The sequence below is a fragment of the Phalacrocorax aristotelis genome, chromosome 2, assembly GCF_949628215.1.
Source record: "Phalacrocorax aristotelis chromosome 2, bGulAri2.1, whole genome shotgun sequence".
In the NCBI taxonomy this organism is placed as follows: Eukaryota; Metazoa; Chordata; class Aves; order Suliformes; family Phalacrocoracidae; genus Phalacrocorax; species Phalacrocorax aristotelis.
In genome coordinates, this window is record NC_134277.1 from 71,895,727 (window position 1) to 71,912,549 (window position 16,823).

General features: G+C 45.7%; 2 protein-coding genes across 5 annotated transcripts in view; both read left to right on the forward strand.

Moving 5' to 3' along the window:
- Positions 1-3,667: 3,667 nt before the first annotated feature.
- GCM2 (glial cells missing transcription factor 2) lies at positions 3,668-8,631 on the forward strand. Its single transcript, XM_075086146.1, has 5 exons — positions 3,668-3,709; positions 5,048-5,300; positions 5,675-5,787; positions 7,336-7,461; positions 7,659-8,631. Exons 1-5 carry the CDS (start codon positions 3,668-3,670, stop codon positions 8,538-8,540), a joined length of 1,416 nt encoding a protein of 471 aa, XP_074942247.1. The 3' UTR covers positions 8,541-8,631.
- Positions 8,632-15,644: 7,013 nt separating this feature from the next.
- MAK (male germ cell associated kinase) overlaps positions 15,645-16,823 on the forward strand; it is a 31,967-nt gene continuing 30,788 nt past the window's right edge. For all 4 annotated transcript variants that reach the window (XR_012659058.1, XM_075084062.1, XM_075084065.1 and 1 more), the window contains exon 1: positions 15,645-15,777. The gene's annotated coding sequence lies outside the window, so the exon portion shown is untranslated. The remainder of the gene's footprint in view (positions 15,778-16,823) is intronic.

Sequence of the window (16,823 nt, forward strand, 5' to 3'; positions counted from 1 at the left end):
ATTTGGGTCGATGAGAGTCACAAATGCTCTTGCTCTTTCAAACCAAGACACCAGGTAAAAATTAAAAGAATCAGTTAAAACCTGGGAAGAAGAGTTCATAATCCTTAAACTAAATAGATCTGCAGGAAACATTATGTACATAGACGGGGTTTTTTTAGTCCTTGAACTTCAGAGTCATGTATTGTGTCGAAAGCTACACAGCATTACGGAGCTCAATTTTGCTAGGAAGACAACATGAAAAGTACCACCTTCACACCCACTCAGCATGATTTATTTCCCTCCTGTCATTCTTTCTTATCTCAAGGCACACACTCCTGGTGCTCAGGACCCTCTTGACAAAACGCACGGTGTTAGTAGCATCGTAACTCCTATGGAAGTTTCCAGAGGACTTCAGTTCACAGTGCAGTATTATTTTAAAATCCATCAAGCTTTATCAAAGTAATTATTTTAATGCTTTATGTTATTAAACATATTGCATAGCATCACACACCTATGGCTAACTAGAAATCTATGCTTCACTGGAGGTACGGAGCACAGATTATTGAAGTTTCGTTAATAATATCTTCATACAGAATTTTGAGCAACTGTATCCCTGAAAAGCATGATTACACAGCAGGATTATAATGTTCTGGACTGAGGACTCCTTGGTACAACTCTGCTAACAGAGAGCAAGTGTTAACTGTTCCTTCCCAGCTACATTAGATCCAGGTATTACTCCTCTGAGGCACAAGTGCATTTCTGCTACTACCAGTATTACCAGCTGAAATCGGTATTGTGCCATTAGAAGATAAGATACAATTTCAGATTGAATGCATCTGGTCTACTATGTATCTAAAAAGGGACCTTCATAAAGAGTATGTCAGTTTCCAAAAATATAAAAGCACAAACTTCTCATCAATTCTATTCCTAAAATTGTATTTTGCTGGAGCACTTAAAATGTATTTAGAAATTCTATATCATTTCACAGATGGGGCTCATTGAAACTCATCCTCTCCTTCCACTGTCAGCTTTAAAAAAAAAAAAACACAAACCCATTAACTCACGATAAGGTGAGGCTGTGATGTTAGCTGCTGTACTGAAAGTAATGCAATGAAAGTAAGTATTTTTCCCCACTCAGCTCATGCAATATACTAAAACCCATATTTTTTTTCCTGTGTGGACAACAAGCCATCCTCTAGATTCTTTTCCTCATGCGAGCAACCTTAAATCACATCAGTAACTTGTATATGGTATTATACTCATCTTTTCTACCAGTCCTTGCTCAATAAACAAACTCCTCCCTTCTTGAAGATCATTTTTTAAGTAGAGCTGTATACATTTTAGCAGCAGCGAAACATTCAGGAATTCATTCTTGTCCAGTTCCTACAGCAACACAGAGCACCGTGCTTTATTAGTCCGATACACACAGAGCTGGGTGCTAAGATGGTTAAGATTATTTATGGTACTCACCTTTCTCAGTGCTTTGTCTAGCTGACCGAAGAGAGATTCGTCGTATTTCTGGAGAGGCTCTATTTCTCTCTCCTCAAGCACTCCACTTATTTTCTGAAATCCCTTCCCCTCAAAAGCATCAGTGAGAAGCGATTTGAGCTGTGGAGGGAAAGGAAGCAAACAACTAGTGATTAAAATAAGGAGGCATTTGAATTGATACAGCACTGATTTGAGAAAATACTTGTGATGCTATTTTAAAAGTTGTAGGCTTTTTGTTTATTTGGTTTTACTCTGCTTGTTTATTTCCATTTTACTGTTACATCTAAAGGTGAAACATCAGTCTTAATCTCCAACAGAGACAGGACTTTCAAAACTGAGTAATCTTAAAGGATGCTGAATAAGGAAATAAGCAACTCCTTCAGTGCACTCAATTTGTAATTCTTACCGTGTCCTGCAACTATTACAATCATTTCTTCCCACTTACTAAAGAAAAGATTATGGGCTCTGCTGCACTTCCCCCATTACATTAAATTACTAAAAATTGTAGGTCATGCCATATCCACTTAAGAATGCACCTTTAAGTATACATACAACTATTTGTAAGATAAAACTAAGGATACATTTAAAAGATATTTACATAGTCTTCTCCTCTGGCTGCCATGTTGCTGTTCACCTCTCTATTCCATTCTTCACTTCTTTCTTCCTTTAAAAAGGAAAAGAAAAATACAGAATAAAACCACTTTTTCTGCCCAGAAGATAAAGACTCACCCTCTCTCCCAAAAGGCCATTTTTCCTTCCTTATTTCCTAAGGAAAGTTTCAAAACCACCCCACACTTCCAAACTGGAGGTTTACCAAAGCTGCAACCAGGAGAACCTGTAGCAGGGCTCCCATGGGATCACACAGGGCATCCTATCCCTCCATGCCCCCCCAGACAGCAGCTCTTACCTGGGCCATGGCACAGGGGGCTCCAATATGCAGCTCCAGGAAACAGGTGGGGGGGAAGTAGAAAATGCTGGGGCTGCTTCACTCCCTTCCCAACAACCCTTACACAATCACAGTCTTTACCTTTGGATAAGCCTGTGTTTGGGGCAGAGGAGAGACACTACCAGAGCACTTCCCACAGCTCCAAACACTCTCCTCTCCTCAGCAAACCCAATAGAGAGGAAACAAAACAGAAAGGAGGAGAGAAAAAAAAAAAAAAAAAAAAAAAAAAAAAGGGGTGGGGGGGAAGCTAGAAGCTGGTTTTCACACTAAAAAGCTGCACCTGTGCAGCAGCTCAGAAGGGCCCCTCTGCATCCAGGTGATGGGGTTTAAAACCCCATCCCAGCTGATGGGTAGGAAAGAGGAGTGCAACACCCCAGTGGGGCAGCTCTCTGTCAGGGGAACCACAGCCAGTGTTTTCTGCTAGAGGCTGGTTTTTATTTTGCAAAACTAAGTGTAAGTTTAGTAAGTTTTTAGAGGTGGGCCAGAAGGGGATGGAAGCAAATGCAAAAATTGGTCAGAACAGGTGGGATCACTTAAAGGATTATAGCAGCACTAACTGTTCAAAGATTCAGTCTCCATAGTATTATACATACTTTACTTTTTTTCTCTCTGTTTCTGAGAGCTAAGAGTAAACTCCCCCCTCCCCCCCCAAAAAAAAAAAAATCCTCATCGGCTACTTCTTCCTAAAAGAATAAAGTGAAAAATGCTACCTGTAACTTCCTAATAAGTTAAAACATGCTGATCAATAAGACGGCACTGACCCTGGTTTTTGCGTTTTAAACCTAGCGTCACAGAGCACGGCGTGAAGGGAGAACATGCTTAATCACTCTTAATTTGTTAAAATCGAAAGAGCAGGTGTGCGCGTGCATTTAAGGAAGCGCAGGTTGGCCCCACGGCCCCCTTTAGCCCCTTCCGGGGGCTTCTCAAGCCGAAATGCAAGCGGAGCGGCGCCCGGGGACCAGCCGGGTCAGCCTTCCAGACCCCGCTCAAATCTGTGGGGGTCACGGCCCCCGGTGCTTGGGGGGATCCGAGCAAGATCCCCTCGGCTGCCCCCCCCCCCCCCCCCCCCCCGCAACCGCAGCGGAGCCCGCTTGGGGGGCGGAGGGGGAGCAGACCCTGCCCACCCCGGGGTGGGGGGACACACAGGGCGCTGCTGCCCCGCCTGCGGGGACGGCCGGGGCCCCCCTCCCCCTCCCCGGGGGCGCCACGAGCGCATAAAAAAGCGGGAGCCGCCGCCCGCCGCTGCCCCCCGACATGAAGCTCACCTGGGACATCAACGACCCCAAACTGCCGCAGGTACGGGGCGTGGGGGGACGGGGACGACACACGGACGGACACACGACACAGCAGAAAACCCTCCGCCGGCTGGGCTGTAACGCGAGGGTGGGGGGGCCAAGGGGAAAACGTCCCCTCTGAGCAAAGCTTCGTTTTATGGCTGGTTTACTTTTCCCGCACCTTTTTATATGTAATTACGTGGGTGCGGATGGGCTGCAACAGCCCTTACAAAATGGCCTGTAATAACAATATGGATTTGATACGCAGCTTTGGCCAGTTGTGTATGGACTCCTAAAACAATCTTCAGCTCCACTGTTTGGCCAGTTTCCTTCTCCCTCATTCCCCACTTAAAGAAATGTTGAAAAGAAGCGTGGATCGACTATTTTCCACTACTATAATTCAAGCTACCTAAGTATTTAATCAATTTGTTGGTGTGGCATTTTATTGTCGATGAGCACTCTGCTTCTTTCTAGTTGTGAGGTCTAAATGCATTGTTAATTCACAACTTTTTTTCATCTTGGAGCCTATTGAATTGTAGGGAGTCCATGCAATCGTAGAATGGCTTAATGCTGTAAATGCAGGTAGCTTAGCTGCGTTCACTGGGATTGCTCACGTGTGGTACATATGTAAGTTAAACGAGTGTTGCAGGAACTCTTTACTTGCACCATAAATATTTGGAGTTTAAAATCTTAGTGATTCTTTAACTGCCCTGGTAATTACATTTGGTAAGGAACTCCAGAAAGCCAACGACATCACAAATTGCAATATTCTTTCTCCAAACTACTATATATACATTAGAAGTATCTTTGGAATGGCAGTTTTCCTTATTACTTGGTAGAAGCCTTATTCAACTTACAATAGGTGCACTTTAAGAAGCCATTCCTTAGTTAAAATTTCTAGTTTCCAGCCTGCAGGTGCACAAACCCATGATGAGGAGAACCTCATAGCAAGTGTGAGTGGGGCAGCTTCTCTCCTGTCTGGGCACATCTGGTAGACCACTCATTCAGTTCTGGTAACAAGGCTGACCTTTTGCAGCTGGGTAACCTCACTGCAAAGAGGCATCTGTGGTGACAGACCATGTTATTACAGATCATGATGCAAAAGAGGAAGGATCCTGACTTTCTCTTGAAATGTGGAAGCTCAGACTGCCTTTTCCCTTTAATAGAGCATTTCTGAATAAGCTAGTCTTTCAATAATTTTTTTTTTTTACTGCTGCTTGGGTGGTCATAGAAAAAGGCCTTTTTTCCCATTATGTATTTTTTTTAACAGGGCAAAACCCTCAGGTTGTGGTATCCCGCTAATATTGTCTTGCTCTCCTCCTCGCTGCCTTGCTCTCTCAACCCGCTTGCCCTGCCGCAGGAGCCCAAGCACTTCGATGCCTTCCAGGAATGGCCCGACGGCTACGTGCGGCTCATCTACTCCAGCGAGGAGAAGAACGCGCAGAGACACCTCAGCGGCTGGGCCATGCGCAACACCAACAACCACAACTGCCAGATCCTCAAGAAGTCCTGCCTGGGGGTGGTGGTGTGCGCCAGGAGCTGCGCGCTGCCCGGCGGAGCCAGGCTGCAGCTTCGCCCCGCCATCTGTGACAAGGCTCGGCAGAAGCAGCAAAGTGAGGGGCATCCGAAGAGAGGCAGGGTGCCCGAGGGACCCGGCTTCTTTCAGCAGGCTTGATTTCTAAACTGGGATCACCCACTGCAAAGAGTGTGATGAATATATTTAGTTCTACGTTTCATCAATGTCTGTCGGTCTGTAAATACTTTGGGGGAAATGGATCTGCAATCCTTTTACCCATTAGCATTTATATCAAGTATACAGCGCTAGTCCATACCGTTAGTTTACACTTGGTAGTCTACATTGCATTTCCTTGAATACCGTATTTTAATCTGAATTTCGGTGGAGGCTGCTCTTGAGCTCTGTTTACTCTCAGGTGACACCATCATCTTTAAGCAGTGTCTTCAGTAGTTTCTTTTTCTCTATTCGCAGAGAAAGCCTGCCCGAACTGTAACTCAGCCCTTGAGCTGATTCCTTGCCGAGGACACAGTGGCTATCCGGTCACTAACTTCTGGAGGCTCGATGGTAAAGCAATATTTTTCCAGGTAAAAAGCATGCATACACATGTGCACAAACACACATCAATTATATCTATATATATATAAATTATATCTATACGTATATAGAGAGATATTTCTTCCGCATCCCCTTTTTTTCCTCTTTCTTTTTTTGTGGTGGTTTTTTTTTTTTTTTTTGGTCTAACACTGAGCATGGTGAGCCCGGTGGAGTTGAGGTCCATGACTGAATTCCTCTGTAGTACAAACATGGCAAGAACAAATAAAATAATAATACTTAAGTATCTTTCTAAAAGCAGTACTTGAGGGTTAAATATATTCAATTTTAACTATAACTTCGTTATAGGTGTCTAAAATTCTTGGGTTTACAGTACACAAATATAAACACAAAGGTTGTCCTGCACCCTGGCATGTCTGGCAACTGAATCTCACCAAGGACCTAATATTTATTTCCTGTTAAAATAAATAAATGGGGAAAGGAAAGCCTTACTTAAATTGCACAAGCGAAACGTGAAAATTCTATTTCATGTGACAATAACAATTGAATTTTAAGATAATTTAAAAACTTGCCAGAAAAAAAGAAAATTTAGAAAGCTAAAATTTGAACTTGCATGAGGATTTGTTCTTTTTCAGCACATTAGGACAAAAAGAATCACAAAAAGCTTCTGTTCTATGAGATTATATTCTCTGCTGGATGATTTCCCCCTGACCCACACTGCAGTGAATTCTGTTCTCCAGTCAGTAAATGGAAATAAAATGGCCACATTCCCAAATTCTCACCTGTTTTTTTTTTTTATTAGTAGTAGTACTAGTAGTATTCAGATATAACAGACATGCAAAAACTGAGGATTTTTACCATCAAAATAGTAAATAAATCCTTGCTTAGAAGTTAATTTTTACTTGAGAAAGGACAGCATTTTAAAAGCAATTTTAAGTTTCCTACTTTGTATTAGGGAGGTCCATTTAGGGAAATGTAATGTGTAGGGACATGTGGAATATATAATTTTATTATATACCAGTATAGCTTTGGATGCATAGATCTGCATATCCACATGTGTTTTGCTAGCAGAGCATCTTTGGATGGCTTTCCAGGGTATACTTTTCAGTCCTCTTCAGGAAGGTGTTCACTGGTTTCAGAGTAGAGAATATTTGTTATCTGGTAGTGTGAAACCGCTTTAATGCCTATTTATGCTGTTTTTAGTGGTGGCTGTTACAAACAAGAACCGAGATCCTGGACTGCAGAAAATGAACCAAACTAAACTTAAAATCTTTTTTTTATCTTTGGTTTTAATCAGCTACTCCTGAAAGTAACATAGGTTACACCTTTGCTCCTTCATCATCCAGCCTTGCACCTCTGCAGTTGTCGCTGACTTCTCCCTTGCTTTTTTCCTTCTAGCTACCTGCAAATCATGATTTATTTTATTCATTTTTAAATTTAATCCCTCACTGTTTTAGTTTCTCCTCCCTGTTCTCTCGTGCCAAACAACAGACCATGCTGTGGCTACCTCTCCTACTCCTGCATTTTTTCTTCTTATCCCCTTCCACCTCACATCTAATTCTTTGTTAAACCTAATTTAGGCTAAAGGAGTCCACGACCACCCCAGGCCAGAGAGCAAACTGGAGGCAGAGGCAAGACGAAGTGCAATTAAGAAACAAATGTCCTTCTCTCACCATTCCCAGAAAAAGAGACCTCTCAACCCAGAGGTAAGTCAAGATTTTTTTAGGCAATTAAAAAGGTGTCATGAGCATATACTAGGGATCCCAGGGCAAAACAAAGCTTGACACCACACTACATCTGTTCATTTGGGGCTGAAGTGAGCAACAGAGCAAGTGTTGGGACATATACATGTCTGCGGGCAGTATCGATTCCCAAATCTCAAAGATCTACTTGTCCTTGTCAGGCAGGAAGGTACCACGACAGCGGTGGTTATGCCAATAACCTACAGAATCTGCCCTGCATGGATGGCCCAGAAAGGGTTGGTATCATCACAGACACCAATTTTTCGATTTCAGCCCAGTCGTACCCTTCACTGCAAAACGCTGACCTCTACAAAGCACCTTACGACTCAGCCAGCTTCCAAGAGGACCAGCTATCGCCATACCCAAAGTGCCCCAATCCAAGGATCTACATGCCCAGGCCATGCAGCTATGAGTTTGGAGTTCCCACCTTTATAAGCTCCAACCCTTACCCAGCATTTTACAAAGATCTGACAAGTCCTGCCATCGATGCTGACCCCCTTGGTTTGAATGGATCTCACTACAATGCTGTGACCACCCATGATAAGAGCTTCGATAACCCTGGCAGACATTATGGACTGAAAGCACCTTGGGGGAAAACTGGCAGCGGAGACCGGAGTGACTATGGACAGATGCAAACGAGTGCTAACCACCCTTACTACGGTGGGGACTACCCCTGCAGGTATGGTCCCAGCCCTTCTCCCATAGCCCCGCCGTTGCAAACCGTCATCACAACCACCACCAAGGTGTCCTACCAGGCCTACAAGCCATCTGCGCTGAAATACAGTGACAACCTCTGCGATATGAAAAATCTTCAGAGCTACACCCATGTGGCAGAAAACGTCTCAGGTGCTATCTATTCAGGAATGAAGATTCAGGAAGACTTTGGGATGATAAAGTCAGCATTGCTCTACCAGCATGACCCACTCCCCACAAAGTCAGAACCAGTTGAGAGCATGGAGACCTATCGGTATGGGCCACCGCTGGGGAACAGCTATGCTGAGCACGAAGGACAGACCTTAAGGTTTGAGAGTGCTGAATATTGACTAAAGGTTGCCTAAATGGTGCATACAGGCAAATGGGATAATATATTCTTGTGCTGACCGTGTGCATGCTAAACCCAGTGGTTAGTGGGATTTGAGGAGAGATGAGGAAGCAGTACATCACAACAGCTTATCCCCCAAAAATGCCTTTCTGGAACTGTGCTGAGTGAAGCGTGTTTTGCACAAAATCTCAAAACAGCCCCACCTAATCTCTAAAACGGCCCAGGGAGCTGAGCCCAAACATGCCGGGGCGAAGGCAGCGTGGAGGCACAGCACCCCTGGAAGTCAACAGCCTCCTCGGGCAGGGGATGAGATCCACCTGTAGCCACAACTGCCAGACACCTCCAGCTTTGAGAGGAAATGCTCCACCTTTAAAAAAGAAAATGCTTACCAGGTAATGGAAAAAAGGATGAAGGAAGGTGGCTATAGATTATGGTCAACTGAAAAAAATTACAGAAAATGAAAGAAGGGAAAGAAATTACAGCGAGGCAGTTTGCTGAATAATTCACACGAATGGTCTGTTCACCTGCCATGATCCATCTGATGAATGGAAAGACCAGCTAGGTTTCTCTGAAATGAGAGATGAAAAACCTACACACTAACTTGATGTTGCTTTTTGATCCCCTGAGTCAAGAGTACAGACTGTCCAGCCTTTCTGTGCAAGCGGGAAAGCCCAGGCACAGACCCACCACCACCAGGAACCAACACCCTGCAATACTCAACCTGGAGGCAAGAAGGCTGGGGTGACCCCCACCAAGCACGCCCGGCATCGTGTGGGTGTCAGGGTTGCATGTGTGGTCCTGAAAACCATTTGCAGTGAAACCGCTTTTTTTCTGCAAGCTGGTCAAATCAATACTGTGCAGGTATTCCTGCAGAAACTCACTTTACCCACAAATACAATTCCTCCTGTCTAAAACTGCAACACCCTAGCTGCTTAGCAATAAAGGTTAGTGCTGAATGCACCTTCTCTGGTTGCCTTTCTGCTCTGCATCTCCGTTAGATCTTTCTCCTTCTTCCAAGGGACTTCTCCTAGTCATTTTTCTCTCTGCAGTCATAACTCCCTATGACAGCACTGTTCTGGAAATGAAGCAGCCAACAAACTGAGAGGTCAAAACCATTTCCAGACACCCTGAGCTAAACAAAGAAAACATAAGGACTTGCATCTCCAGATTCTTAGTGAATTGAACTAATTCCTCAGTAGTCCAGGAAGGAGGAGGAGTGGAGGAGCACTACTGGTTTAAAACTTGGGTGCTTTGAAAGCTGCCTAGTACCGGGGAATGGAACCTGTACCCAGACCACGCATGCTGAGCAAGGGAGCTATGTAGGCACAGGGGATTGGTCAGGGTGACAGAATGTATTAGTAGTAGTAAGTTACCAAGTATCTTTAACTTTCTAGACATTTAAATATTTCAGAAAAAAAATCTGGGTTTTGTATATTTTTGCTATTCTTTGAGTAACGGTATGCAACTGTACCCTTTCAATAAACATGAAATGGTGGTTAAAAACGGAGCACCACTTAAACTAGTATGAGCAGCTGGCTAGTTGGCTTCGACATACAGAACCTTGTAATGCTATCATCAAACCGCTAAACAAATATTACTTGCAAAGCATGGTGTACAAACACCATATTATTATTTCTGGTGTAGTTTATTTTCTTTTTTTTGCAGTTTTCTGGAAACAATGCGTATATTCTGGTATGTGAAATTGAGCCCCACAGGAATTTAGCTAACAGCATCGTGTTTCAGTAGTGGATTGTTCAGCATTTTAAACATTCAAGCTGTGTGAAGCTGGAATTTACAACAAAACTAAATTAATCTGCATCTGCAGCAAGCTTAGTTTGTCTTTTAGGGTATTTGCTGTATACCTCACTTGGCTCTTGTTAAACTTGCATGGCAATCCTTCTACCAGGTATTTGAAATTACTGACAAGAACTGATTCCGGTGAGCAATATCAGTTTGATAATTGTCTCATATACTAACTTTAAAAAAAAAAAAAAAAAAAAAAAAAAAAAAAAAACAACCCACGCCACCAAGTTACTGCCCAGAAAGACTGATACAAAATTTTAGAGTTTGGGAATATAGAACACTACACCTGCTTACAGAATGGAGATTTCTCATCTGTACTCCAAATCATACTGAGGCATCTGGAGTGTAGAATAAAAATCAAGATTTACAGTCTTCTAAGTTTAAAAGAAACATACTGGAGGGGAATAAAGCCAAACAAAATCGCTACAAAAATCTGTAAAGCTGTAAGTTGCTCCATTTTATATCGATTTTAGAGGAGTTAAACAACCACAACTCAAGCTTCAAGTGTATTAAAACATTAAGACAAGCTGTGGGGTTTTGTGCTGTTAACTTTACTAGTATAAAACTTGTCGTTGTAGCTGTATGCTTAAATCATTATGCCATGCTCTTAAACACAGCCTTGTATGCAGAACTTTGCGCATCGGTTAAGAATATGCAGCTAATTGTGCTAAGATGCTACTTTTTGGGTGTGGGCTTAGTCTAATAAACATGACAGCTGTTTAAGCACAGTAAAAAGCTACAGTAGCAATTACCTCACCACATCATCTGTAGCGCTAGAACAAATAAAACCACTCCAAAGGTTCTTGCAGTCTTTCTTCACTTTGCTCCCCTTCATGCACAAGCGTCTGGGACAAGATATCTGTATGTTACCTTTTTCAGATAAAAGACCAGATAGATAAAGTCTAGTGCTGTACATAGTTTTCCCTCAAAAATATATAAATTTAAAGGCAACGTGAGCTTCTGTAACAGAAAAGTGAAATTGAAAGCCTCTGTGTGGGTTCATCTAGCTGCAGGATTGACTTTAAAAGCATGTTTCTCAAGCAAAACAGCACCCTGAAGAAAGATGCGCTCTCTTCAGTCCCTGAATAAGCAGCTTCTCTTCCATTAATTGTCCCCTTCAAGCGTAGTTTCTGGTCCTGCCTCAAGCACATGAGAGGAGCCCCTCGCCAGCCCGCATCCTGCACTGCAGCAGACATCTTCATCTAACAAATTCCAGTTGTTATGGCAAAGTCACAGAGGGAGGGGGGGGAAAAGCCGCTTTCAACCCTTGGCCACCTGTGGCTCCGGCTTCATATAGACTACAAGGGTCCTACTGAGGCAAAGTACCATCTGTCCCCATGCTGAGGCTGCCCTTTAACCAGAGCAGCAGCCTTTTAGTGGCAAAGTTTAAAAGCCCAGGTGTTGAATGGATCCCTCCCAGAGACAAGAGGCTGCTTGGCAGTGTTCTTCAGCCTTGTACCCACCAGATGCAGCCGTATGTTCCACATCTGATGGGTGCACCTACACGTGGGCATCATTCCATGATCCCATCTCCTCCTGCTGGGACAACAGTGCCTGGCATGCTGGTCCATGCTGTGGCCATCTGTGTCCAGCCAGTTCTGCCAGAGCCCTCCAGTGGGAGTCTGAGCAATTTGTTTAGCACTTGCTCCTCTTCCAAAAGCAGGTTACCTCTGGCCTTTTCAAATACACTAAATGCTGCATACTAGGCGTGCAGAAACTTGACTGTTTTGCACCTACTGAGCTTGCAGTAGTTGATGCCCTTGCTTGGGGTACAGCCTACCATCTTTAAAGGCAGGGGCAAGTTTTCCTCCAAGGTCTAGGGTGGAAACCAGAGCTACTCTATAGACACTGATGGTGTAACAGAGCAGAATATGATCTCTGAGCCTGGAGGTTTTTTTCTGGGGGTTTTCTGGGGTTTTATTTCTGGATTTCTAGGGGGTTTCTTTGTGTCTTTCGGGGGGAAGTTGTCTAATACAACCGAGCTCTTCCCATTTACAAAAGTGGATCACGCTTCTTGAGAGAGACCATTTAGCAGGATGCACAATGCATTTTGAGAGTTGCAGGAGGCCTTCTGAAGAGATGAATTACACACTTGGGAAAATTCATGTCATTCCCACCCTTATCAGTAGGAGTCACATGCAGATAAAAAGGGAAGAATGGGTGTAGGGGAATAGACAGGGATCGGCGACCGGAAGATCACGGGATGTGACGGAAAGATAGACTCCTCCCCATAGGAGTGGCAGGAACAGGAAGCGCAAGAGCTATATAAACGTGTGACGCAGCTAAATAAACGGACATTTTGTATCCATCATATTGATGTCTGTGCATCACTGTCCCCAGGGTGGGTAGAGCCCTGTGTCCCGGAGATGCGGCCCAAGATAAGTTCTCCCGTAGAAGCGTACAGCAACAAATGGGTACCTCCAATGTTGGAGTAGTTCCTCCCAACATGCAGAGTGAAAAGTTAGGTCAGGCCTCTTAAAACCCCCCTGCCTGCGAAGTAATGAGACCTGTGTATGGCGGTGTCCCATGTCTGGATAGATAACTGCCTTTGGTGTTCTAGCTGCGTAAAGTAAGTAACTGTCTGTCACTCACAAGCAAAGCAAGGGCAAACCAGTTACTGTTTAGGTAGTGCTACAGTTGGGATTGTGCAAAACTGAGAACGCATTTCAACACGTCACCTCCGTGGGCTCGCGAGGGTCCATATGCAGCACGAGGATCAGTGGGATGATACAGGTGTGACTAAGTATCACACAGAAACATTGTTCATTTGACTCAAACTCATTCAAAGAAACGCAAACAAAATGAAGTTTACCCAACCCCTATTAGCTTCAACATGCATGCTGTCACTTCTTGTGATGGTGTTTAGGAGAAGCCCGTTTCTGGTACTTAGGTTAGCATTTGAGCAAAGCATCGACACCTTTATGGACCACAACCAACGAGGGTTCTTTCAACAGAAAATTAGCAGTGGGTCTGCTCGTGGTGGTGTGTAAAACGAGCAGGGAAGCAGGTGCATGAGGATGTTCTTGGAGGTCCTTCCACAAGGCTCACAAACGTCATGCAGCTCCTGGGTGTCTGTTCCAGTCTGTTGCCTTTCCTTCAGTTTCCTGGTTCATAGCAAGACCACAGCACAGCACCTCTCTCACATCTTTATGACAAAATGAAGTGTTAAGTGATTGGGTTGCTGTGCTTGTCTTGCAACTCCGCACTATGTTGCAGTTTGACGTAAACACTGACGAGTTCTGTCTACAGCCTTTCTGTCTTCACGCATGTGAAACATCGGGAAGTGTTACAGAAAGTACCAACAATTGACAGACACAAAGTCCCTGTAACAGAATTTAGACTTAGGTGCTGCAGCTGTGCAAAAATAATATTGAAATTATTTAAGCATCAGATCCCTTGCTTGTGCCAGATATCTTACAAGTGACTGTAATTAGACTAGAACTGCCCCAGAAGCAACCAAGAACATTGTTCTGGGGAGTCCCCAGATAAAAGCATGAAAGCAGCTGTAGCTTCCTTCCCTGCCACTGTCTAATCTCTTTGGAGAAGGGATTAGAGTTTCACAAACCAGTCTTACAGGCCATGTAACACTCGGGCATGCAAGCACAGCAAGAGCCTGGGAAACCTCACGTTAGCCCCATGGCCCTGCCAGTGAAGGCAGCCAGAGGGACAGCTGTGGAAATCGGGTGGCAGCACCAGAGGAGGAGGAGGGAGCCCATCACTGGGAAGGAAGGGCAGCCGTGGGACAAGGCTAAGCCAAAGAGACGGACAGGAAAGGACACGAGGGCAGGGAGGGGACATCACAGGGCAACCGCTGTACCGTTTCCACTGCCGGTGGAGAGGTACCTCCATGCATGTAACTTGTGCATGCAATAGCATTCAAACACATCCTTCTAGGTGAACGCATGGCTAAATGCTTTGCTCCATATGATCAGCTCCTGTTGCTTCTTTGCCTGAATTCTGCCCGCCTGGGTGATGGTCCCTTCTCCCTTCTCACATCCAGGTCTCACCTTTGAACTTCACTTTACCCGGGAGGCACCTCTGATGTTTTATTTCAATAAAGGAAATGGGCATATTCTGTTTCAGAAAATATAATGTTGTTTACTTGTACTTTCATTTCAGGATTCTATGTGTGAGTGGTCGAATCCTTTGGATTCCAGAAAACCGATTCCCATAGCCCCGTTCCACCCAGTTGACTTGAGGCAGAAGCAATTCATCTGTCAACGACGCTTAAACCATCACAAAGTTACGGCACCAGTTAATAAGGCATGGGGGGGGAGGGAGGTATAATTAAGACAGCCTCCCGTTCGTGCTCAGCAAGCCTGAGCTGCCAGCTTGGTGAAGCAGAGCAGCAGATATGAATCTGAACTTCTAAAACAAATTTCTGCCTTTCCCTCCACGGTGCCACTAGCAGTTATCGTGTTGAAAAGATCTCCTCCTTTTCTTGCCCTTGGTTTCAAAAACATTAAAAAATAGGAAGTTCAAACTAATGTTGAGCATTAAAGCTTAAAATGAAAACTTGCTGCCACAGTTGCTCTCTGACTCAGGCACTAAATACGCAGTTTTTATTAACCATGCCTTCTGTACACACTGGAGAAATGCACGTTACAAAGGACCGAGAAACTTCACGGTTATTTTTATAATACAAATACCTGTATTTTCGAAATACATATATATATATTTAGAATACATACAAAGTTTCTCCCCTGCATCAATATTAGCAATGTGCATTTTTAAAAAATTGCTTGCAATAAATGATGAAAGAAAAACTCTAGGGGAAAAAAAACCCTTCAGACTTCACTACAGCTATGAATATTACAGATGGGATTTTTTGCACAAATGCTAAGGACGCGGTGGGTTAGCTGGAGGCTTTATTTAACATATAATTAGCATTAACAATGACGGACATTCTCAAGACGATCTCGCGTATTATGGTGCCACCTTCAGGAAACCTGTGACGCGGCTCCCGCCTTCGGGCACGGATCCCGTCTGACGGCACTTCCTTCCTCACAGAGTTCTGGCTCGCCACCGCTTCCCACGCTGGTGTTCGCCCACTGCCTCCCAGCAGGGTCCGGAAACCCTCCCGAGCAGCGTTTGGACGCTGAGAGGCGTCCGTGTCCTCAACGTGCGCACGCACACCCATGCGTATGCGGCCATGCACGCGGCCACGCACAGGCACGTCCATGCATAGGCACCCGTGCATGCACACCCGCGTGCCCCCGCGCCTGGCCGGGCCCTCCCGCCCGCCTGCCGCGCCCCGTGCCGAGGGGCGGAGGGGCGGAGGGGCGGGGCCAGCGGCAGGTCCCTCCTACCCACCGCGGCCCCGCGCCGTCGCCCTGGCGACGCGGCAGAGCGGGCCGGTGGCGGTTGGCGGGCGTGCCGGGGGCTCGGCGGCGGTTGGGCGGCCGCCCGGCTGGCACCGCCCGGCCGGCACCGCGGTGAGTGGGCTGCCGCGCTCGGTGTCGGAGGGGAGGGGGCCGGTTCCCTGGCGCGGCCGGTGGGCGTCCCGAGCAGGTGGTGTCTGTGCGTGGTGGCGTCCCGCCTGCCCGCCGTCGGCGGCGGCTCCGGGGTCCCAGCGGGAACTGCCGGCTTAGGCCGGTAGCCCCGGGGTCCGCCGTCCGTCCACCGACAGGACGGCTTCTCCCAGCCCCCGGGCTGGTTTCGGGTGGGCCGGGTGGCCACTAGTGGCCTTTCCGCGCGTATGTGAGGAGCTAGCCCGCTCCTCGGTGCTGGGCTCGGGAGCGAAAGCTCTGTCGGGATGGGAGGCGCAGCGTGTGCGGACGGGGACCCTGTCGGTGCTGGCTTCAGTAGGGCTGGTCCAGGCCTTGGCATCCTGAGGTGTTCAGAGCTACTGAGGGGAGGTGAATTTTTATTTAGGGGAGGCAGGGTGAAACTTCTAGGCCAGGCTTACCCTCCCCTTTCCACTATGAGCATGTATTGAGGGAGGAGGTACTTACCCACCCTCGGGAGGTAACTGGATGTCATCAGGTGAAACTAAAATTGGCATGGGAACAGGTGCAGGGATGTGAAAGATGAGTAGTCCGTGTTCCTTCTGGACACCACCCAAGGCTGGACTCTTGCAAGTCCAGCAGTAGGTCTCACTGAAACCATTACTGCTCTGAAACTTCCTGTACTGCTTGTTGCATTGCGGGAGGAGGTTTCGCAGGGGTGGGAAGAGGTAACCTCGCTGGCACGGGATGGCAGCATCCAGCAGGTCACTGCTGAACTATCCTGAAAAACGTGGCGTGAATCATTTTGGTTTGAAACCACAGCTGGTTGGGAACAAAATGAAGGAAAATACTTCCAGCAAACTGGAGTTCCTGCTTTTTTTACATGCCCGGTCCTGAATGCCTGATACAAATAAGTGAAACAATGCTTTTGAAGAGACTTTTGGGAAAAAAAATATTTAATGCAGTTTATTTGAAGGTACAAATACTTAGGGTCAATGTTGTTAACTTCTTATTTGCAGCTGAGCAGTCATGCT

Coding starts and splice junctions, on each gene's coding strand:
- GCM2 (XM_075086146.1), top strand. CDS start 3,668: ATGAAGCTCACCTGGGACATCAACGACCCCAAACTGCCGCAG. Junction 3,710..5,047: donor ACGACCCCAAACTGCCGCAG/GTACGGGGCGTG, acceptor GCCCTGCCGCAG/GAGCCCAAGCACTTCGATGC. Junction 7,462..7,658: donor AGAGACCTCTCAACCCAGAG/GTAAGTCAAGAT, acceptor TGTCCTTGTCAG/GCAGGAAGGTACCACGACAG.